Genomic DNA, 20644 nt, shown 5'->3' on the forward strand with positions numbered 1-20644 from the left:
GAAAGATCTGTCTGCCACCCATCACCGAGGTTCATGATCTTAGCCCCCCAGGTCGTAGACTTCACAGCTTGATTCCTGAGGGGCCAGAGCTCTGGCAAAGTCATTAAATCTCTTTGGCCTCAGTTTCCCCATCTTTAAATATAGGGATCAGACAAATCAATATGAAATCTTTTTTACTTTGGGGCGCCTGGGTGGCTCAGTTGGTTGGGCATCTGACTTCGGCTCAGGTCAAGATCTCACAGTTCGTGGGTTCGAGCCCCATGTCCAGCTGTGTGCTGACAGCCTGGAGCCTGCTTCAGATTCTGTGTCTCCCTCTCTCTCTCTGCCCCTCCACCACTCATGCTCTGTCGCTGTCTCTTGAGAATGAATAAACGTTAAAAAAAATTTTTTTAAACTCTCTTTTACTTTGAATGTCCATTTAATCTGTCCCTTTTCTCCATCCTCTGGTTTCAAAACTTGAAGATATTATTCTTTTTATATGTTATCCTTAAATTTAATAAAGTATTCACTTGCATGCCTCTGTAGGTCAGAATGGTAAGAAACGTTTTTTAATAACCCTTAAATTCTCCTTGTTAGTCATTTTTCCAACTAATATGCCAATGCCTTTTTCAGTTTGAACCTTTGGAAGATGAAATGAAAAATTGCTAATTTCCAGCTCCATATGCCTAATGCCCATCTAAAACCACGATTCCAAATTCCCTGGAATGCATGACCCCAACTTGCGGGAAGCTGACCCACTCTTTGAGTTAACATTAGAGCAATTAGTCTAACAAAAGGATTTTTCATCTTAGAAATATTCAACTTCATCTATCTCTGAAAAATAAGCTTCAAAGTTAAACACCCGTAAAATGTCCAATCTTCTTCACACACTTTATCCTGCACCCATCTCTCTCAAGTGGATTTAACTTTAGAAATTTATTTCTGTATGATAAAGAACTTTTTCAGCCCCATGTGTAAAACTGTCAATCTCATTAAAAGGTAGCCCAGCAGCCCGGGGAAATGTACTTCTTTCTAAATCTTTAATCAATCTTGAAACATCTGCCAGTCAGCATATCTTCTGTAACTCCGTCTATCTTACAAATGTTCCCCAGAAATTCACAGTTGCCCAATGAAACTGACAGTTATGAAAAAAAAAAAAATCAAATTGTCTCCTGTAAGTGAGCAGGCTACTTGATGGCCAAACACCCTGTTCAGGAATAAAGTAGAACCAAATACAGAGACAAAAGCATTCCTTTTCCCTCTGGCCACAAGCTATAACCAGAACTCTCCTTTTATGACGGCATAAACAGGTACTCAGGACAAGGAACTATAATCGGGACTTTCAGGGCAAGAAGAGCTAAAGTAATATGCATATAAATCTTGCCTACTGTTTATAGGGAACTGCTTCCTCCCAGAAAAAAAAGAAAAAAAAAGTTGATACTAATAATTTATGGAGTCCAGATTCAATGTAATAAAGTGGTTAAGGTATTTTCTTAATTCATTCCCTAGATGATTCTACTGAAGAGACTGGAGCATTTTAACAACCTAATAAAGGAAATAAGCTGCCAAACTTTTTATGGAAATTAAATCAATGAACCATTTTAGTTTTGAGGACAAGTAGGTAAAATACAGGGAGAATCCATGAGCCAACAAATCAAGCAAAAATACATTCTTGCAAGAGATCACGGAACCTTCTTTGGAAGGCTGAGCTAAAGCTGTGGCTTTTCAATTACAAATCGGATTGTTGCAAGCTGGGTTTATTGGGAAGCAGATTCTAAGGAGATTTGAATTCTGGAAGTTCAATGAGAAGGGCTCCCAAGAGCAACAGCTAAGAGGGAGTCAAGGGTGCAAGTCAGCTGTGATGTGCCCTCTACCATAACCTCTGAATATCCCCACTGTTGGCCCTCTACCATAACCTCTGAATATCCCCACTGCAGGAGCAGAGGGCTTAGCTGCAAGTTGCCAGTCTACACTGCTCTGAGCACTCCCAGCTGGAAAATGGAATGTTTCAGTCCCCGCAGGGCAGGGGGACATCTGGGAGGCCCAGCACAATGCCCACTGCACAGGTTAAATCTAAACCTGGGCAACCTTTCCACAGTGAGGCCACGGGTGCTGAAGGGTCAAGCCCAATGGGAAAGGTCCAATACTCCCAGATTACGATGGCGTAAGAATTAGGGTCCTACTAAGGCTCCCAACTGGAATGTTGAAGGGGCCGTGGGTAAAAGCATGGAGGGCTCAGCCCCTACCCAGGAGGTCTACTGATCAATGAAGCACAACCATAAAGTTAAGAGCTTGGAGGAATTCTTCAATTCATTCATTCATGCATTCAACAGTTACTGAACTCCCATAATGGGAAAAAGCAAAAAGCCAGAGAGGAACATGCCGTGCCCTGTGGAGCCCACAGATTCTTGAGGGTAACATTATCAAAACGATATTCTCAAAGCATATATTTTGAAACAGCCATGAGTGTCATGAAGAAAAATAAGGCAGCACTGCCCAACAGAATTCTCTACAATGATGGAAACATTTTGTATCTGTGCTGCCCAATACGGTAGCCACTAATGAAATGTGGCTATCGAACACTTGAAATGTGGCTAGTGTGACTGAGGAATTGAGGTTTTTTTTTTAATTTTTAAGTTAATCATAATAAATTTAAATGTAAAGGGATACAGGTGGTGAGGGGCTCCTCCCACCCCTGAGATCCAGGGGATGGCATCATAGTGTCAAGAGAAGCATCTCCAAACCAACGACACGCCAGCTGGGACTTTCTGGATGAGAAAAAAAGTAGGGAAAGTAAAAGTAAGAGGAAGAATTGTCTCATCCATGAAACCACATGCGCATGGGCAGTAATGAAGGCAAGAGAACCTGGCCAGTGGAGAAACTCAGGAGGGCGTGTTTCTCTTGAACACTGACCTGGGGGACGCGCTGATCTGAACACCGACGTGGGTGGCATGAGATACGGCAGGGTCTAGATCACAGAGCATCTGGAGTACCTTATGTTCATGTGTAAGGGGAAGGCATTTGAGAATATTTTAAATACAGGTAGGGTAGGATTAGGTTTGGTATTTTTAGATGATCAATCTGCAGTAAACAGAATAGATCTGGGGAGTGGGGGCTGAGCTGAGGAATGGAGGCAGGAGAAAATCTTTCAAGAGTTACACACACACACACACGCACGCACACACACACGTTAGGACTGGCAGAAATAAGTCCTGTACTCTTGAGCACTCTCAGTGGGAACACACCTGATACAACCTCTTTGAAGGCAAACGGGCTCTATTTATCAAAATCGGAATGTGCACCACTTTGCAAGAGCAACTCCTTTTTTTAGGGTTTACCTTAGATATACAGTATCATGTATGTAAACAGGTGTGCACAAGGATGTTCACTGCTTCACTGTTTAACCAAGAATGAGAAATTGCCTTAAAGCGTCCAATAATGGTATTAACTAATTAAAGAATTTGTAATACAGCCAAATAAATGAACAATGGGCATCGACAAAAAGTTCTAAAAGGTGCTTCGACATAAAGAAAAGGGACAGGGTATATACAACAACATTAAACATGAACCCATGCGTGCAGAATGAAGCATACAAAACCACCTGTATTTCTATGTGTGCCTATGCACACACATCTTCACACAAATAGACAAGAATCTGCCCCCCAGAATAGTATACCTGGGAAGTGAGACAAGTCTAGGGTAGGAGACAAACTGCCTCTTCATTCTATTCTTTTTTGCATTGTTTTATTTCTTTGCCATGCACATGTAATGTAAAATACTAGTTAAAAAGAATTGATACATATACACACAGAAGCCATCTTTTGTTGTAGTTAGAGTGGGCTCCTTCCCTCCCTCCCTTTTTCCCTTCTTCCCTCCCTGTCTCCCTCCCTCCCTCCTTCCTTCCCTCCCCCTTTTCCTTCTCTTTCCTTCCTTCCTTCCCTCTCCCTTCCTCCCTCCTTCCCTTTCCTTCCTTCCTTCCCCCTTTTCCTTCCCCTTCCTTCCTTCCTTCCTTCCTTCCTTCCTTCCTTCCTTCCCCCTTTTCCTTCCCTTTCCTTCCTTCCTTCCTTCCTTCCCTCCCTCCCTCCTTCCTTCCCTCTCCCTCCCTCCTTCCTTCTTTCCTTCTCTCCTTCCTTGCTTCTTTCCTTCCTTCCTTGCTCCCTCCCTCCCTCCCTCCCTCCCTCCGTTTCATTTCTTTCTTGCCAGAAATTGAACTCTGTCTTCTGGAAATCCGAGGTGAACAATAAATTTAAAAAGTCATCTGTTTTTGTTTGGGGTCTGACACCAGTCCCAGCAGCACAGTGCAATCCAAGTTTTCTCTGCTATGTTCCACTCAAGAGGTTGATGGCAGGGCCACTGGGAAGACCTGTCTGGGACAAAACAGGATATTTTGTGTGCTTGGGCACGCTCCTCCCCGTGCACCAGCGTACTTCCGGCCCGGAGGTGGACAGGTGGTGGGACAGGAAGGTCAGACAGTAATATCTCGATCTTGCTGCAACGGGAGCTGAGGTGTGAGAAGTTCAGTGACCCGCTCTGGTCACAGCAGATGGCCAGCAGTACCAGGACACGGGGGAAAAAAGCCCTTTTGATGCCCGCCCGGTTTTTCTCCTGCACATGTCTGTCTGCCTGCATCGCGGACTGCAGTTTGGATGCTGCAAAAGGGCTACAACAAAAAAATCACACAAGGGAAGTGCACGAAACTCTGGGCGTTTCGTGGGAACTACAAAACGTACACACATTACCTTCTAGGGTTACCGTCTGCTTCATAATATGTCCTTGCAGGGTTTCATTCATACTTGAATGTTTGCTCAGCTCCTACTATGTGCCCAGACACTATTTTAGCCACTGAGAATTCCACCATCAACAAAACTGAACATCTTATCCTCCTGATGCCTAGAGGCCAGTAGAAAAAAGTGAGAGATAAAGCAAGGAATAATTTCCAAAAATCGTTACAGTTGTGAGGAATGATCGTGGGGCGAGAGAAAATGGAGACGAGACAGAGAATACCTGACAGAGGCCACTTGCAGCTAGATGGTCAACAAACAGTTCCCTGGGGAGGTGACTTTTGAGCCGATGACTGGCGTGAGAGCCAACCACCATAGGGCATGACAGATAGAAGGAAGTGGTGAGAGCACAGGACATGCATGGCAAAGAGCTTGTCCCCTAGGAACAGAAAGGAGCTGGTGGCTGGAGCTTAGAGAGAAAAGAAAAGAAGGAAAGAGAGGCTCAAGATACAGCCCGAAACAAGGTCTCCTGGTTCTTAGTATCTAGGAACCACATAAATGGAATGTTCAGAAATTGCATCTCATCGATGGCACCTCCCAGCCAGACCTGTTTGAAGCATGTGACCAGACTGGCCAAGTTAATAAAAATACTGGCTGGGCTGCATTAGTCAATATATATTTATTTGATTCAGTAAACATCTTTTTACCAATATACGTTGATCCAATTTTCAGTTTTATAATTTTATTTTTGGAATAAACATAAAAAACACAGTCACGGGGGCGCCTGGGTGGCTCAGTCAGTTGAGCATCCGACTCTTGATTTCGGCTCAGGTAATGATCTCAGGGTTCATGGGTTCAAGCCCCGCGTCAGGCTTTGCGCTGACAGCATGGAGCCTGCTTGAGAGTCTCTCTCTCACCCTCTCTCTCTCTGCCCCTCCCCCCACATGTCTACATCTCTCTCTCTCTCTCTCTGTCTCTCTCTCTCTCTCAAAATAAATAAGTAAATTAATGAAAGGCTTCTTACATAGCATTACCCAGGAAGGTGCTCTTCTAATAAAGTAAATCATCTCTTACGGCTTTCTAAATCCTAGTAGCAACTACGTTTTAAGTAGAACGTCACTCTAAAAAAACAAAAAACAAAAACAAACTGTAAAACTGAAAAGATTCTAATCATAAAATTGCCAGGAACTCAACCTCAGAGGAGAGAAAATCTATATACAAATGGGTCCATCTTTCATTTGTTCGATTAGCACAACTCTGAAAAAGCTCTCGAGAGAGCATACTTTTGCAAGATGAGAGGACACAGGCGTATTCTCATAGATGGCAGGGCAACTTTGATACAACTGTACATGGAAATGCACTTCGGACAGTAGGTCCCACTTCTAGGAATTGATTTCCCAGTATGGTCACCACTGGGTGAGAGGAGGAGTAATCTGTGGCACCTCTTGTACCAGAGAAGGAGAAGAATTACTTGAATGTTCTACAACCGACAGGCAGCTTCGATTCAAACTCACGTTCTGTCACTTAGCTGCTGGGTGACTTCAACAAAAACTGAACCTCTCAGGCACTCAGCCTTGTGATCTGTAAAGTGGGCATAAAAACACTTACTTCATGCACATATTTGAAAATAAGAATATAAGAAAATAAGAAGGAAAGAAGCATGAATAAATAATCAAATATACAAAATATATTTATACACTGGAATCTTGTCTAAATTATTGAAAAGCAGGATATATTACTGAATAATAAAACTATGTCACAGAAGAGTGTGCAATTATATATTGCACACATGTGCACACACACACACACACGCATGCACACACAAAACTATTCAGACACATACTATTCTGGAATAAACTATTCCCAGTAGTTGCTTCTGGGAACTAGATTCCTGGGGACAAGGATGAAAAGAAAACTTACTATTCAATGTATAAACTTTGTACCTTCAAATCTGTACCAAGTATACATATTATCTATTACAAGAAAAAAAAATCAAATAAAATTTAATTTTAAGGGGGTCAATCTACATTAACTGCTGTATTCCCTGATACTGAAGGTGCAGACTTCATACCAACAACAATTATGAGAAATTCTAGAACATTCTACCATTGAGGCATAAAATCTGCAACAAAATTAGTTTGGGATATAAACTGAATATCCATTCTATTATTCTGATCTGCAGCAAAATCAGGGACTCTTTCGGTCAGCAAATATTTAAATTTTTTTCATGTGTATTTATTTTGAGAGAGCGAGAGAGCGAGCGAGAGAGAGACAGACAACACAAGCAGGGGAGGGGCAAGAGAGAGTGAGACTCCCGAGCAGGTTCTGCAGTGTCAGCACAGAGCCCGACATGGGGCTCGATCCCACAGACTGTGAAATCATGACCTGCGCTGAAATCAAGAGCTGGGCGCTTAACTGACTGAGCCACCCAGGTGCCCCCGGGTCGGCAAAACACTGAACTCTCACTATGGGCTGGGGATACACAGTGAACAAGAAGGCTAAGGCCTTTGGCCTCATAAAACTTACACTGTAGTGGGAGAAGAAATAATCTACCAAAAAATTATGAAGAAAAATATCTGGCACAAATGTTAAGAAAATGTAAATATCCTGTGCATACTCTCAAATTAGAACAATGTTCTAGAGGGATGTGAGGAAAAGACTTTTTAGCTGTAGCGGTCACGGCAGGTCGTTCTGAGGCAGGAATTCTAAAGTGAAGATCTGGAGACCAAGAGAGAGCCAGGCAGGAGAAAATCAGAGAGGAGAGCCATTAATGGAGATCTATTCAAACTGATGAAGACCTCTCAGGGCAAAGTCCCCAGAACACGTTCCTTTCCAGCCTCACCTCCCACCACATTTTACATCTGAATTCGCGGACTCTGAGAACTAGACTAGTTTCCTAACATCTCAGTTTGGAGCCAGTGTTGGTAGAATACAACCCAGGCTCAAAAGGTGGTTCTTGGGCAAATCAGCTAAAATATCTGCATATATGGGGGCGCCTGGGTGGCTCAGCCAGTTAGGCAGTCAGGCTTCGGCTCATGATCTCACGGTTCGTGAGTTCGAGCCCCGCGTCAGGCTCTGTGCTGACAGCTGGGAGGCTGGAGCCGGCTTCGGATTCTGTGTCTCCCTCTCTCTCTGCCCCTCTCCGTCTCCCACTCACACTCTGTCGCTCTCTCCTTCAAAAATAAATAAACATGAAAAAATTTAAAATAAAATATCTGCATATTTACAGACAGACACCTTGAACCCTGAAGAGACTGTTCATAGGAAACCTCAGTTTTGCTAGGGGACTCAAAGAGGTGTGATTTCTTCAAGGTTTTAAAATAAATTTCTTTTATTGAATTAATACGTGGCTTTAAGATCATAAACTGCAGTTTTAGACTTTAATTGCTTTCCTAAACGGTGAAAGTTGTATGAAGGGAAAACTCAGAATTCCTACTAGTGTTTCAATTTAATTTGAGTCAGTCTACCCATAGGACAGACTTACTTCTCTTTCTATTAACCTCTAAAGTATTCGTTGTTACACATAAATCTGAGATATATTTGGGGAGGGGAGATTTAGGGTGAGAAGTGACATATATACTATGCTACATTATGGTGATATCCGATAGAAGTTTTGTGTTTTGAAAAATTTTTTAACATTTATTTATCATTGAGAGATAGAGACAGAGTGTGAGCAGGGGAGGGGCAGAGAGAGAGAGGGAGACACAGAATCCGCAGCAGGCTCCAGGCTCGGGGCTGTCAGCACAGAGCCCAACGTGGGGGTTGAACCTGTGAACCGCGAGATCACGACCTGAGCCGAAGTCAGATGTTTAACTGACTGAGCCACCCAGGCGCCCCTCGGGTATAAGTTTCTTAAGAGGATGGTATTGAGTACATAGGGTATTTTTTCTAAGGACCCGATTTTTAAGATATCTGTACAAAATCAAGCTATATGACAACTGCACGTTTTACGAAGAAGGGTTACAAAACCTACTTCAGAAGAGAAGGACAACTATCCTGAGTCACGCACAGGCCGCCATTTGGATTCGTGCGGTCCCTAAGAGCTCACCACCTACCTTCACTGTTTTTGCCATTTCATGGATATGAGTTCATTATCCATTAAATAACTTCACTTTGTAGATTAAATAAGCTTATTTAAAGAGGAAGCCACACACTTTTATCTCAAATGGAAAACCAATTATCACTAGAAGTTAAATGTAAAATTTCATGCAATATAAAGTTAATGAATACAATAAAACAGAAGATTGCCACTCGAAGCCTCTGCACACAACGGTGGCTCCTTCTCTATTAAAAGGCCTTCAGGTTATCAGCTCTTTGAGATGAGTTGAATAAGAAATAGTGCTTTTATTCTCATTTTATGATTCAATGTTGTTTAGTGCCCTAATAATTTCTTTCTCTCAAGATATACAATTCCCACATTCGGAGACCACGGTGAGAGTTAATAGGCAAGAATACTGTGGTCAGGCTTTCACTCAAAGGTCTGCCATTTTGTCAATATATTCAACTCTGTATTGTCTAAGATGGCGTTTTAGAAACGCCAAGTGGCTCAGTCAGTTAAGTGTCCCAACTCTCGATTTCAGCTCAGGTCGTGATCTTATGGTTGGTGAGTTCGAGCCCCAGGTCAGGCTCTGCACAGACCATGCAGAACCTGCCGGGGATTCTCTCTGCCCCTCCCCAGCTTGTGCTCTCTCTCTCTCTCTCTGTCTCTTTCAGAATACATAAACTTTTAAAAATTAAAAATCAAAAAATAATAAAATTAGCAGCAAGAGGAAAGTAAAATGCCTTCTGTTTTTCATTACAAAAGCCATGATTCTTCTGCTGAGGTATGAGTGAATTAATTTTTACCAGCTTATTGTTCTGAAAGACAATGAACAACAAATATCATCTCAATCTTTCAACAATAAAAAAATAAAACTCAACATTATCGCCAGTCATTAAGTTCCTACTGCTGTAAGTCACGAATAGGGTTAAGAGTTTGATACACTTACCTTTTATGAGAAGTGTATTATTAACCTTATTTATGTACATGATGAAGCAAAATTTCAGAAAGAGTATGCAATTTCCTCAAGGCCATAGACTCAGTAAGTGGCCAAGTTGAGATCCAAACGTAAGTGTCAGTCCCAAATATATGCTATTTCCACCATGGAGAAAACAATGCATCAATTCAATTATGAAAGAGAGACAGAGAGGGAGGGAGGGGAAGAAGCAGAAGAAAGAAAGAGAGAGAGAGAGAGAGAGAGAAAGAGAGAGAGAAAGAAAGAAGGAAAGAAAGAGAAAAAAAGAAAGAAAGAAAGAAAGAAAGAAAGAAAGAAAAGGAGAAGAGGGGAGGAGGGGAGGAGGGGAGGAGGGGAGGGGAAGGGAGGAGAGGAGAGAAGAGGAGGGCAGGGGAGGGGAGGGAGGGGAGGGAGGGGAGGGGAGGGGAGGGGAGAAGAGGAGAGGAGAGGAGAGGAGAGGAGAGGAGAGGAGAGGAGAGGAGAGGAGAGGAAAGAGGTGTTCCAGCACGATGTGTGGAAACTATAGTCAAGATTATCTTAAAATTCATATCAAAATGCAATGGAACTAGAATACCTAAAACAATTTTGAAAAAGAAAAATAAAGTGGGAGGAATCCGTCTTCTCTGTTTCCAGACTTATTGTATAGCTACACATATAGACACATAGAGTCATACTGCTGCACATATCCGGGCATACGGAGCAGTGGAACAGAATACGGGACTTAAGAATAGAAACACCTAAATATGCTCAGTGGAGAAAAGACAGCCTTTTCAACAAATGGTGCTGCAGCAATTGGCCATATGTAGGCAAAAAATGAACCCAGACCTAGAAGCACACCTTCTACAAAAATTAACTCAAACTGGATCATGGGCTGAAACGTAAAAGGTAATACTATAAAGCATCTACAAAAATATACGTGGAGTCTTGGTCTGGACTAAGTGTTACTACCGAAAGCTTGACCCACAAAAGCAAAAAAGGAATAAACTGGACATCATCACAATTAAAAACTTTTGTTCTGGGGCGCCTGGGCGGCTCAGTCGGTTGAGCGTCAGACTTCAGCTCAGGTCATGATCTCAAGGCTCGTGGGTTCAAGCTATTCGATGGGGCTTTGTGGTGGTAGTGCAGAACGCACTTGGGATTCTCTGTCTCCCTCTCTCTCTGCCCCTCCCCCACACGCGCACACGTTCTCGCTCTCTCTCTCAAAGAATAAATACACATTAAAAAAAAACTCTTTGCTCTATGAAAGACCTTGTTTAGAAGGTGGGAAAGACAAACTACCTAAGCTACCTACTGAGAGGAAACATTTGAGAACCACAGGTCTGAAAGGACTGCTATCTCGAATATATAAAGAACCCTCAAAACCCAACAGTTACAAAATAAGCAACCCAATTAGAAAATGGGCAAGAGACATACACAGGCATTTTACCAAAATGTAGGTCCACATGGCAAATAAGACATGAAAAGATGCTCAACATTGCTACCCGTTAGGGAAATGGAAATCAAACCCACAATGAGACATCACCACACACACATCAGAATGTCTAAAATAAAAAACAGCGGGGCGCCTGGGTGGCGCAGTCGGTTGAGCGTCCGACTTCAGCCAGGTCACGATCTCGTGGTCCGTGAGTTCGAGCCCCGCGTCAGGCTCTGGGCTGATGGCTCGGAGCCTGGAGCCTGTTTCCGATTCTGTGTCTCCCTCTCTCTCTGCCCCTCCCCCGTTCATGCTCTGTCTCTCTCTGTCCCAAAAATAAATAAAAACGTTGAAAAAAAAATTAAAAAAAAAAAAAAACAGCGAGGACACCAAAAACTGGTGCCATCAAATGCTGGTATGGATGCAGAGAAACCAGATCATACGCTGCTGGTGTGAACACAGAATAGTACAAACACTGGGAAGAATAGAAATACTAGACATGCAAATACCTATAATACCACCCAACAGTAGCACTCCCTAGAGTGCCATTTACCTAGAGGTATGAAAACCTATATTCCTGCAAAAATGTGCACACAAACTTTTATATCTGCTTTATTCATAACAGCCCCAACCTGGAAACCACATTAAATGTCCTTCAGCAGATGAATGGCTAAGCAAACTATGGTCCATCCATTCCATGGGATACTATTTAGCAATAAAAGAAGGAATGGGCGGGGCACACGGATGGCTCAGTCAGTTAAGCATCCTACTCTTGGTTTCAGTCAGGTCATGATCTCTTGATTCGTGGGTTCAAGTCCCATGTTGGGCTCTGCATTGAGCGTGCAGCCTGCTTGGGATTCTCTGTCGCCCTCTCTCTCTGCCCCTCCCCTGCTCACTCTCTCTCTCAAAATAAATAAACATTAAAAAATAAAAAACAGGAATGAACCATGACAGCCACAATAATCATGGCAATTCCAGAGAAGTATGTGGAATAAAAAATAAATAAATAAATAAATAAAAGGAAATCCCCCCCAAATCCCAAAAGGCTACATACCTACGGTTCTACTTATAGAATATTCTCAAAATGGTAACATTATAAAAATGGAAAACAGATTCGTGGTCATCAAGGTTTTAGGGCTGTGGGAAGGGAAACAGGAGGAGAAGCTATAAAAGGGCAACATAAAGGACCCTGTGGTGAAGGAATGTTCTATCTCTTGGCTGTATCCTGGTTGTGATACTATACTATACATTTCAAGGATGTTGCCACTGGGAGAAACTGGGTAGGAGAGATTCCGGTGCATTATTTCTTACAACTGCATGTGAACCTACTATTATCTAAAGTTTGGGGCACCTGGGTGGCTCAGTTCATCAAGTGTCCGACTTCGACTCAGGTCACGATCTTGTGGGTCACGACCTCAAGCCCCGTATGGGACTTTGTGCTGACAGCTCAGAGCCTGGAACCTGCTTCAGATTCTGTGTCTCCCTCTCTCTGCCCCTTCCCTGCTTGTACTCTGTCTCCCTCTCTCTCTTTCAAAGATAAATAAAATAAAATAAAATAAAATAAAATAAAATAAAATAAAATAAAATAAAATAAAAAGATCAACAGCCTGGGTGGCTCAGCTGGTTGAGCATCCAACTCTTGATTTCATCTCAGATCATGATTCTAGGGTCGTGGGATCGAGCCTCAAGTCTGGCTTTACATTGAGCGTGGAGCCTGCTTAAGATTCTCTCTTTCTCCTTCCCTCTGCCCCTCTCCCATACGCACGCACTCTATCTAAAATAAAAATAGAAATAAAAATAAAAGTAAAAGTAAATAAATAAAATTTAAAAAACGTTCCTTTAAAAAATGAGACAGTTGGGGCGCCTAGGGGGCTCAGTCGGTTGACCGTCCGACTTCGGCTCAGGTCACGATTTTGCGGTTCGTGGGTTTGAGCCCCGCGTCAGGCTCTGTGCCAACAGCTCGGAGCCTGGCGCCTGCTTCGGATTTTGTGTCTCCCTCTCTCTCTGCCCCTCCCCTGCTCATGCTCTGTCTCTCTCTGTCTCAAAAATAAATAAAAACATTAAAAAAAAATTTTTTTTAATGAGACAGTGGTTCTTAATCTTGTGGAAATTGTGGGAGGTGAGAGGCCTGGTGGGCAGGGTGGTCCAGACCTCCAAAGAATCTGATCAAAGTTATGAAGCACCACCCCAGGAAGGTCACCTGCACTCTATCCCAGAGCTTACTTAAAGGACTCTGCTCATGAACACAGTACACACAAGCTAACATTTATGTTCTCTGGCAACCAGGGCATGAAGAGAGGCTTAGAACACTAGTAAAATAAAGACAGTCCCCCAACTACTCAGCAAAGATCAGCTTCCCGATACTTACTCAAAATTCAGCCATCTACATTCTAGAAAGAAGCTATTTTAACTTCAACATTCACACATATCCGTGGCATTTCTAAACTCACAATTTCATTTTGAATTTCAGAGGAACACGGGTTGCAGGAGGGAAGCCTCATAATCTCTTCCTGGCTTAGAATATCCAAAGGCTTTATTTCCACCCAACTCGAATCAAATTCCTTGAAATAAGAGGAAAATCAAATTTGACCTCCCTCGTTTCACAAAAACAGAACGGGGAGATTTCTGCACAGATCGCTGCACTTCAGTATTTGACCTGTTGCTCAGACTAATTCACCCTCAAGTACAGTGAATGTATTAACCTCGTGTTAACAATACAAGTCCAGGGGTGCCTGGGTGGCTCAGTCGGTTAAGCGTCTAACTTTAGCTCAGGTCATGATCTCATGGTGTGGGTTTGAGCCCCGCCTCAGGCTCTGTGCTGACAGCTTGGAGCCTGCTTCGGATTCTGTCTCCCCCTCTCACTCTCTGCCCCTCCCCCACTTGTGCTCTGTCTCTCTCTCTCTCTCAAAAATAAATTAAAATGTTAAAAAAAAAAATGAAAAAAAAACCCAATGTAAGTCCAAAAATAGACTGTCAGGCCTTCAGGATGGAGACTGGACCTCTTGATGGTTTACCCTGATCTTAACACTAGCATGCACTCAATAAATATGTGATGAATGATTAAAAAAAAAAAAATGAAATCAAATACAGCCCCAAATGAAAACTAAATTCTTAAAATATCCAAGATAAGGATTTTCCATAAAAATTACAAAGCTACTTGAAAAATAAATATTTCTAGTCAATGAATGTATATGATAAAAAAAATACATTGGTAGATGTAGGGGGGAATCATCACATCAGGAATCCTGTTTATGCCTACATACAAAGTCACTAAATTGGCCGTTCTTTGCTTAATTCAGTTTTAAGGAGGAGGATGAAAGGTTGGTTTATGCATAATTAATCATAACATCCACCCGGCCCATCAAATAAAGATGACTAAAATACCAGCTGAAAAGCACTTCTGACACAGAAGCCGTAGAAATGGATTCACATGGGGACACTGAGTGGTCCTGACTTAGGCGTGTGTATCCAGTGTATAGGACCACGAATTTCACTACCGCAGAGTTGAACCTCTTTCTCCTGAGGAAGGAAAACAGTGCTCCATGTATCTCACTGAATGGCTGAATGTTGATATTATGGCCATAACTCTGTCCAGGTACCATAAAAACGGTGGATTCTGTAAGAATCACCTAGGGATCCCCAAACCCTAAATATTAGAGCTGCTTGGGCATAGTGGATCTGGTCAAACAGGGAAATAAAAGAGTAAGAAAATATTCTGCCTAAAATCTGGCCATTAACTAACCAATTTTTCAAATCCGTTCTCGGCCGTCCAAGAGAAAGATCCCCAAATTAACAGAAATTCCCCCTCGTCTGATGAGCTCATTCGAACTGAAGTTCCATGGAGAGGGGTTTCTCTGTCCCTGGTTACCTCTGTCATTTATCTAAGGCTTGTGAAAAATCTTACAAAGGCAAATATTCTTTCTATACCTAGCCTCACTGCCAACCAATATTTGTGCTTGTACATTTATTGTTGCACGGGTATTAAGTTTGTTTTCCAAACTAAACAGCAAGTTCTTGGAGGATGAAAGCTTACTGCAGTAGAAACAGGAAACATAATAACCACCTAACCATCATTGTCCCTAACAGCACTGGTCGTGATAAAGACGAGGAAGAAACATTAATTAGGGGGTCGCCTAGGTGGCTCAGTCGGTTGAGCGGCCGACTTCGGCTCAGGTCATGATCTCGCCGTCCGTGAGTTCGAGCCCCGCGTCGGGCTCTGTGCTGACAGCTCGGAGCCTGGAGCCCGCTTCCGATTCTGTGTCTCCCTCTCTCTCTGCCCCTCCCCAGCTCATGCTCGCACTCTGTCTCTGTCCAAAGTAAAAACAAAACAAAACAAAACAAACAAAAAAAAAAACAAAAAAAATTATAAATAAATAAATAAATAAACAAATAAAAAGAAACATTAATTAGGTTTCCACTGTGTCAAACCATTGTGTTAAGACCTCTGTGAGGATCATCTTTTAGGTGGGTATTATGAGTATCCTTATTTTTGCAGAAGACTGAGGCTCGCACATGTTAAGAAATTCACCAAAAAGTCACATAATCAGTCGCTGAATAGGATTTTAACAGTCTCATGGCAGAGTGTATGCTCTTAAGCCAGTTTGCACTAATGCATTCATTCATTCATTTGCTCAATAAATCTTCATCAAGAAGACTGCTGAGAAAGTGCTACACACCATTCCAGCACTGGGATTCAGCTCGAATTAAAAGATAGAGAAGTCACAGCCCTCATGGAGCCTCCTGTGCTATTTGGGGGATACAGGCAATCAACACATAAAACCAACACACCAGTACGTGAGGGGATGATAAGCCTAGAGAGAAGCAATGGAAGGATTTGGGTGGGAAGGAGGAGGCAACAAATAAAATTAAGGATCTGAAAGGCCCCAGTGAGCTAGTGGCATTTGAAGAAAGACTGAAGGAGATAAGGAAGCCATCCAGGAAGGGGGAAGCCATACTTGGGGGAACAGCATTCCAAGCAGAGGGAACAGCAGGAGAAAGGGTTCTTAGTCAGCATAGGAACTTCAAGCCCAAGGTAAGTCTCTTCCCATGAATTGCAGGGAAAGGGACTGGTGGTCTGAGCAGGCAGGGAGACAAATTAGGAGATTATTATAATATTACAGGGAGGCGATGATGGGGACTTGGACCAGGGTGGAAGGGGTGGATAATATGTGACACAGAATGTAGATATATTTCAAAGACAGAGCCCACAGGATCTCCCGATGGACTGGTTGTCAGAAGGAGATAAAAGGAGACAGAAATGTGCCCGAAGTTTGCTTGTTTGCCATTTGCTTGCCTACTGGATTCATTTTTACCAGGGCAACTAAAATTTTGGGACCTCTAGTGGCTGAGTTGCAGACTCCGGGAGAAGCCAATCTGGATGAAACAATCAAGGGTTTGTTTGGATGTATTAAGTTTGAAGACTCTTAGACATCTAGGTAGGGATGCAGGCTAGACAGGAGAAGAAGCTCCTGGTGTACAAGAACATCCAGAATGTATTTAAAGGCGAGTGATCGAGAGACTGCATGTAGATGACGTGAACAGGTCTGAATTTAAACTCTGAGGCTTACATGGCAATTACTGATTAGAAATTCTCTCGGTTGCAGAAGAAGAAACCAAGTAAAGAGAGTCATAGGATACCGTCTAAGCCACACACTTAGTCAGGTTAATGATGTGCAAATCGCCTGATTCGCCACCCTGCTAAGAATAAAATTTTTAGTGCCTTTTGTGGATTAGCCAGATAAGTGTAGACAACTGTTTCCTCCCCCGCTCCCCGCACTGCCAAAGCCCCCCAAATTGTGCCACAGACATTCCTCAACAAACACAGTATCCCGAGCACAGCTTGAGATCTCCATGAACAATGTAGATGAAGGTATGAGATATGAAGATACTGAGACTTTCGAGTTAAAGGAGTTGAATTTCATTAACCTTTTTGATGTTTACAGAAAAAAGTAAGTCTATACGTACAACGATTGCTTAATCACTTCAACTACAGAAGATCTCAACTAAAAGTGAGCACTTATCTTTGGTCCATTTGAATGGAGACGGTCTTAAAATGTCTCCTGTCCCATTGTAAAATCACTTAAATCTATGGAATTTGTAAAAACCTCACCCAATGAAACCATCTAGAACTGAAAAACCATTTATGGCATGGGACACTTTTAGACAGAAAGATATCTACAACCCCCCATCCTTCCTCCAACCCTAACTCACCTTTGTTTGTATCAAACAAATATTTTAATCAGAATCAATGCTATATTCTCATTAGATTTTCATAGGTATCATCTTAGTCGATGTTCCCAACATTACGAAATTGTGTTCATTGCATAGATTAGAAAACTGAGGGTAAAAGAGGTCAAGGCCATGGAACTAACGAGTAATAGAAGCAAAATTGGCTCTCTTTCCTCCTTTTCCCAATCTGAGGGAGCATTCCTTAGCAGAACAGCTGCTCACCATGAAATGGTGTTTTCTTGTTTAATTATAAACCCTCCCAAACATGGTTCTAATCCACACACATTTGTCTGGATTCCATTAATGAAACTACTATGTCATATTAGTTCCTCAAGAAGCTTTTGAATTGCAAAGTCACGAATCACCCTCTAGTCCAACATGCACGTATAAGTGCCTACTCTGTACCAGACCTAATGCCCAAGTACTGGCTGAGACTTACACATGCTACGTGCCATTCTAGGCTATATGCGGCCTGGACTAATACCACGAACACTTCTCACTCTAGACAGAGGGTCTCTATGCATTTCCCGGAAGCGCCCTCCCCCATTGCTTGCAGGCTCCATGAAAAGTTGAGTTCGCGGTGTTTTCTGGCAACTGTGGAATCAGCCTCTTTAGTTCATATAAATAAATTACATCATCAAATCACTTAAAAAATTAACTGGTGATAAAACCGGTGTTAATAAAGAAGACCGGGTTTTGTTGTTTGTATCTTTGACCTTTCCATGAGCAATAACCATCATTGCATAGATATTCTAAAATCTACTTGAGTATTAACACAGACAGAATGAATAAATCCTAGAAAAGTAGACTTCTCACTGGCACCCAATGTACTGCAAAATATAAAATGAATACAAACTCAACTTTATTTCCTTTCCTTCTGCTTCAAATATCTGTCTGTAAACATTGGCACACATATAGGACCATATTATGTCAGCTGTAATAATATAGAAAATAATCTCAATTACCATAAACTAGAAAGTTATGGTAACTAGTCTTTCAAATAAATCACCACGTGTCACAATTTGGCATAAACTCCGATCCTTATGAATAATTCACATTTTGCGCATTAATAATGCATGTCTTCTACCATTTGGAATGCTCCCTAACACAGAATGGATGTCTCTTATCAATTTCCTCAACTGACATGATGGAGTAAATCTAAAATTAGAACTGCATTTCTTAATGCTCCCTTAAAAATGGCAACAACTCGGCTGGCCCATAAGGTTATCAAAAATATAAAGCTCCTACTATTTCTTGCCTTTTGCCGGGGAGTCACTAGGTTAAGCACCCTAACAATAGTTGCTCCTGCTGCTGATGATATTTGCATAGCAGAAAAGATCAAGGAAACTTGCATAGGGCTGACAGAGACCGGTTAGCTCGGTTACATTTCTTCATAATTATAGATGTATATACTCACAATAACACGGGACATAATTGCTAAAACATGGTAACCGGCAGGGGGACAAAAAAAGAAAGAAAGCAAGAAAGCAAAGGGTCAAAACCAAGCAGGCAAGAGTTTTTAATAATTACAGATGTTTCCTACCATCCTCCCTAGCTGATTACCACTGCGAAATTCCTTTTCAGTTTTCAGTAAAATTATCTGGCACATAAAAAACTACAAAGACCAAGTAAGAGAAAGGTGCCAATGACACAGATTTGTAGAGAAAGACATTCAGACTCTCACTGTAACTCCCAGTGTGGTCATTGCACATCACTGCTGATATTATCATTTCAGACATGACTAAAGTAAACTTTCTGCCCCTCCCCCACCCGAACCCGGCCACCCAAACACACACAACAAACAAAAACAGCGACAGTACTGCACACAAGGCAAAGAGAAAGGAGGCAGCCTGAAATCAGGGGGTAAAAAAACCATTCCAGTGTGCTCCCCCGTCTCTGGAGAATTTCCTTCATCAACACTCAGTCTCAAAGAGAAGCAGAAGGAGTTGTCTCTGAAGCCCTATCCACGGCGAGCAAGGGAAAGGGGGCAAAAGAGAGAGAGTTTTAAGGGGGGAGCCATCCCTATGCCAGCATCTGTCCCCTACAGGTGCCCTCGGGTTCATTCATTCCTGGGCTACGTGTTTAGGGAGCACTTCCTCCGTGGCAGGTATCGGGTTCCACCCTAAAGAATCTTCCCGTTGGGCTCCCGCTGTGTTTTCCAGAAACAGAAATCCACCACCCGGGCTGAGGACCAGAGGAAATCCACCCCAGGCCGGCCAGGCCACGCCGCCTGTGCCAACACCTGGGTCAGAGGCGGGTCGTCGTCCGGGATTCGGAGCCCGAGGACACCTTCCGTTCGGCAGCAATCTCTGCCGGGCGGGGGTCGGAGGGGCTCTGACCCTGTTGGCACCGAGAGCGCCTGCCCTTTTTTCTGAGCCAGCCGCCCATCCCCCGGAAAAGTTAAGTTGGCGGCGAGTGGCAAGGTGGGGGGGGGGGGGCACCGGGGGCCTCGGGCGGGCTCAGCACCCCCGGCCGGCCTCTCCGCTCTAACTCCCTTGGCTACCGAGAAATATTTATTTCCAGGAGACCGGCTCCAGTGGCCACTGAAGCCGCACACGCGGCCACCGTCGGAAAGCCGAGACGCCCGAGAGATAAAGATAGCTCCGTGACACGCCTAGACCCGGCCTCCCAGGGGCAGCCGCCGGCGAGGCGCATCTGGGCTGAGACAGCCACGGGGGCAGTTCGCCCGCGCGGCCGGGGGACCTCCTTCCAGCCTCCAGGGATGCTGGCGACCGAGGAAGACAATTGAACGCGCGAGCAGCGAAAAGGGAAGAAGGGGAAAAAAAAGGAAAAAAAGGGATCGATACTTACCCCCAGGCGTCTGCTCCGGATCCTCACGTACCCTTGCTTCACTATGTCATTAAAATTGGAAGCCATCCCGGGCAGCCGGCGACCCCCTCACCCAAGCGCGCGCACCCGAGGTGGCTCTGGGGCGGGTCAAGGGCCGGGTCGGGAGGCGGCGTGGGGGGGGGGGGGGCGGGGGGAAAGTTGACTCGGCGGAGCTGCGGCGGCGGCGGCTCGGCGTGGCCTCAGCAGGCGCGCATCACTCGGTCCCCCAAGCCCCGAAAGTGGGCGGCCGGCTCGCAGCCACTTCGGGGGAGCGCGGGGAGCGCAGCGCCGCGAGGCGAGGCTGGAGCGCCGGCGTCAGCTGACTCATCCGCCAGCCTGGAGGAGGAGGAGCGGCGGCTGCTCAGGGCTCCAGCCCTGCCTCTTCGCGGGCCCCGGGGAGGGGAGAGAGGAGGAGGGGCGGGAGGAGGAGGGGGACGAGGAGGAGGACGGCGGAGGGGTGGGCCCCCCCCCGGGGGAGGAGC

At 43.9% G+C, this 20644-nt stretch overlaps 1 protein-coding gene across 1 annotated transcript in view; it reads right to left on the reverse strand.

Annotated features, from left to right (window-relative positions):
* DOK5 (docking protein 5) overlaps window positions 1–20551 on the reverse strand; it is a 152855-nt gene extending 132304 nt beyond the window's left edge. The window contains exon 1 of the mRNA XM_043553638.1: window positions 20145–20551. Coding sequence (XP_043409573.1) covers window positions 20145–20210 — 66 coding nt within the window. The 5' untranslated portion in view covers window positions 20211–20551. The remainder of the gene's footprint in view (window positions 1–20144) is intronic.
* Between the last annotated feature and the right edge of the window lie 93 nt (window positions 20552–20644).

Source organism: Prionailurus bengalensis, chromosome A3, assembly GCF_016509475.1.
Source record: "Prionailurus bengalensis isolate Pbe53 chromosome A3, Fcat_Pben_1.1_paternal_pri, whole genome shotgun sequence".
Classification (NCBI taxonomy): domain Eukaryota; kingdom Metazoa; phylum Chordata; class Mammalia; order Carnivora; family Felidae; genus Prionailurus; species Prionailurus bengalensis.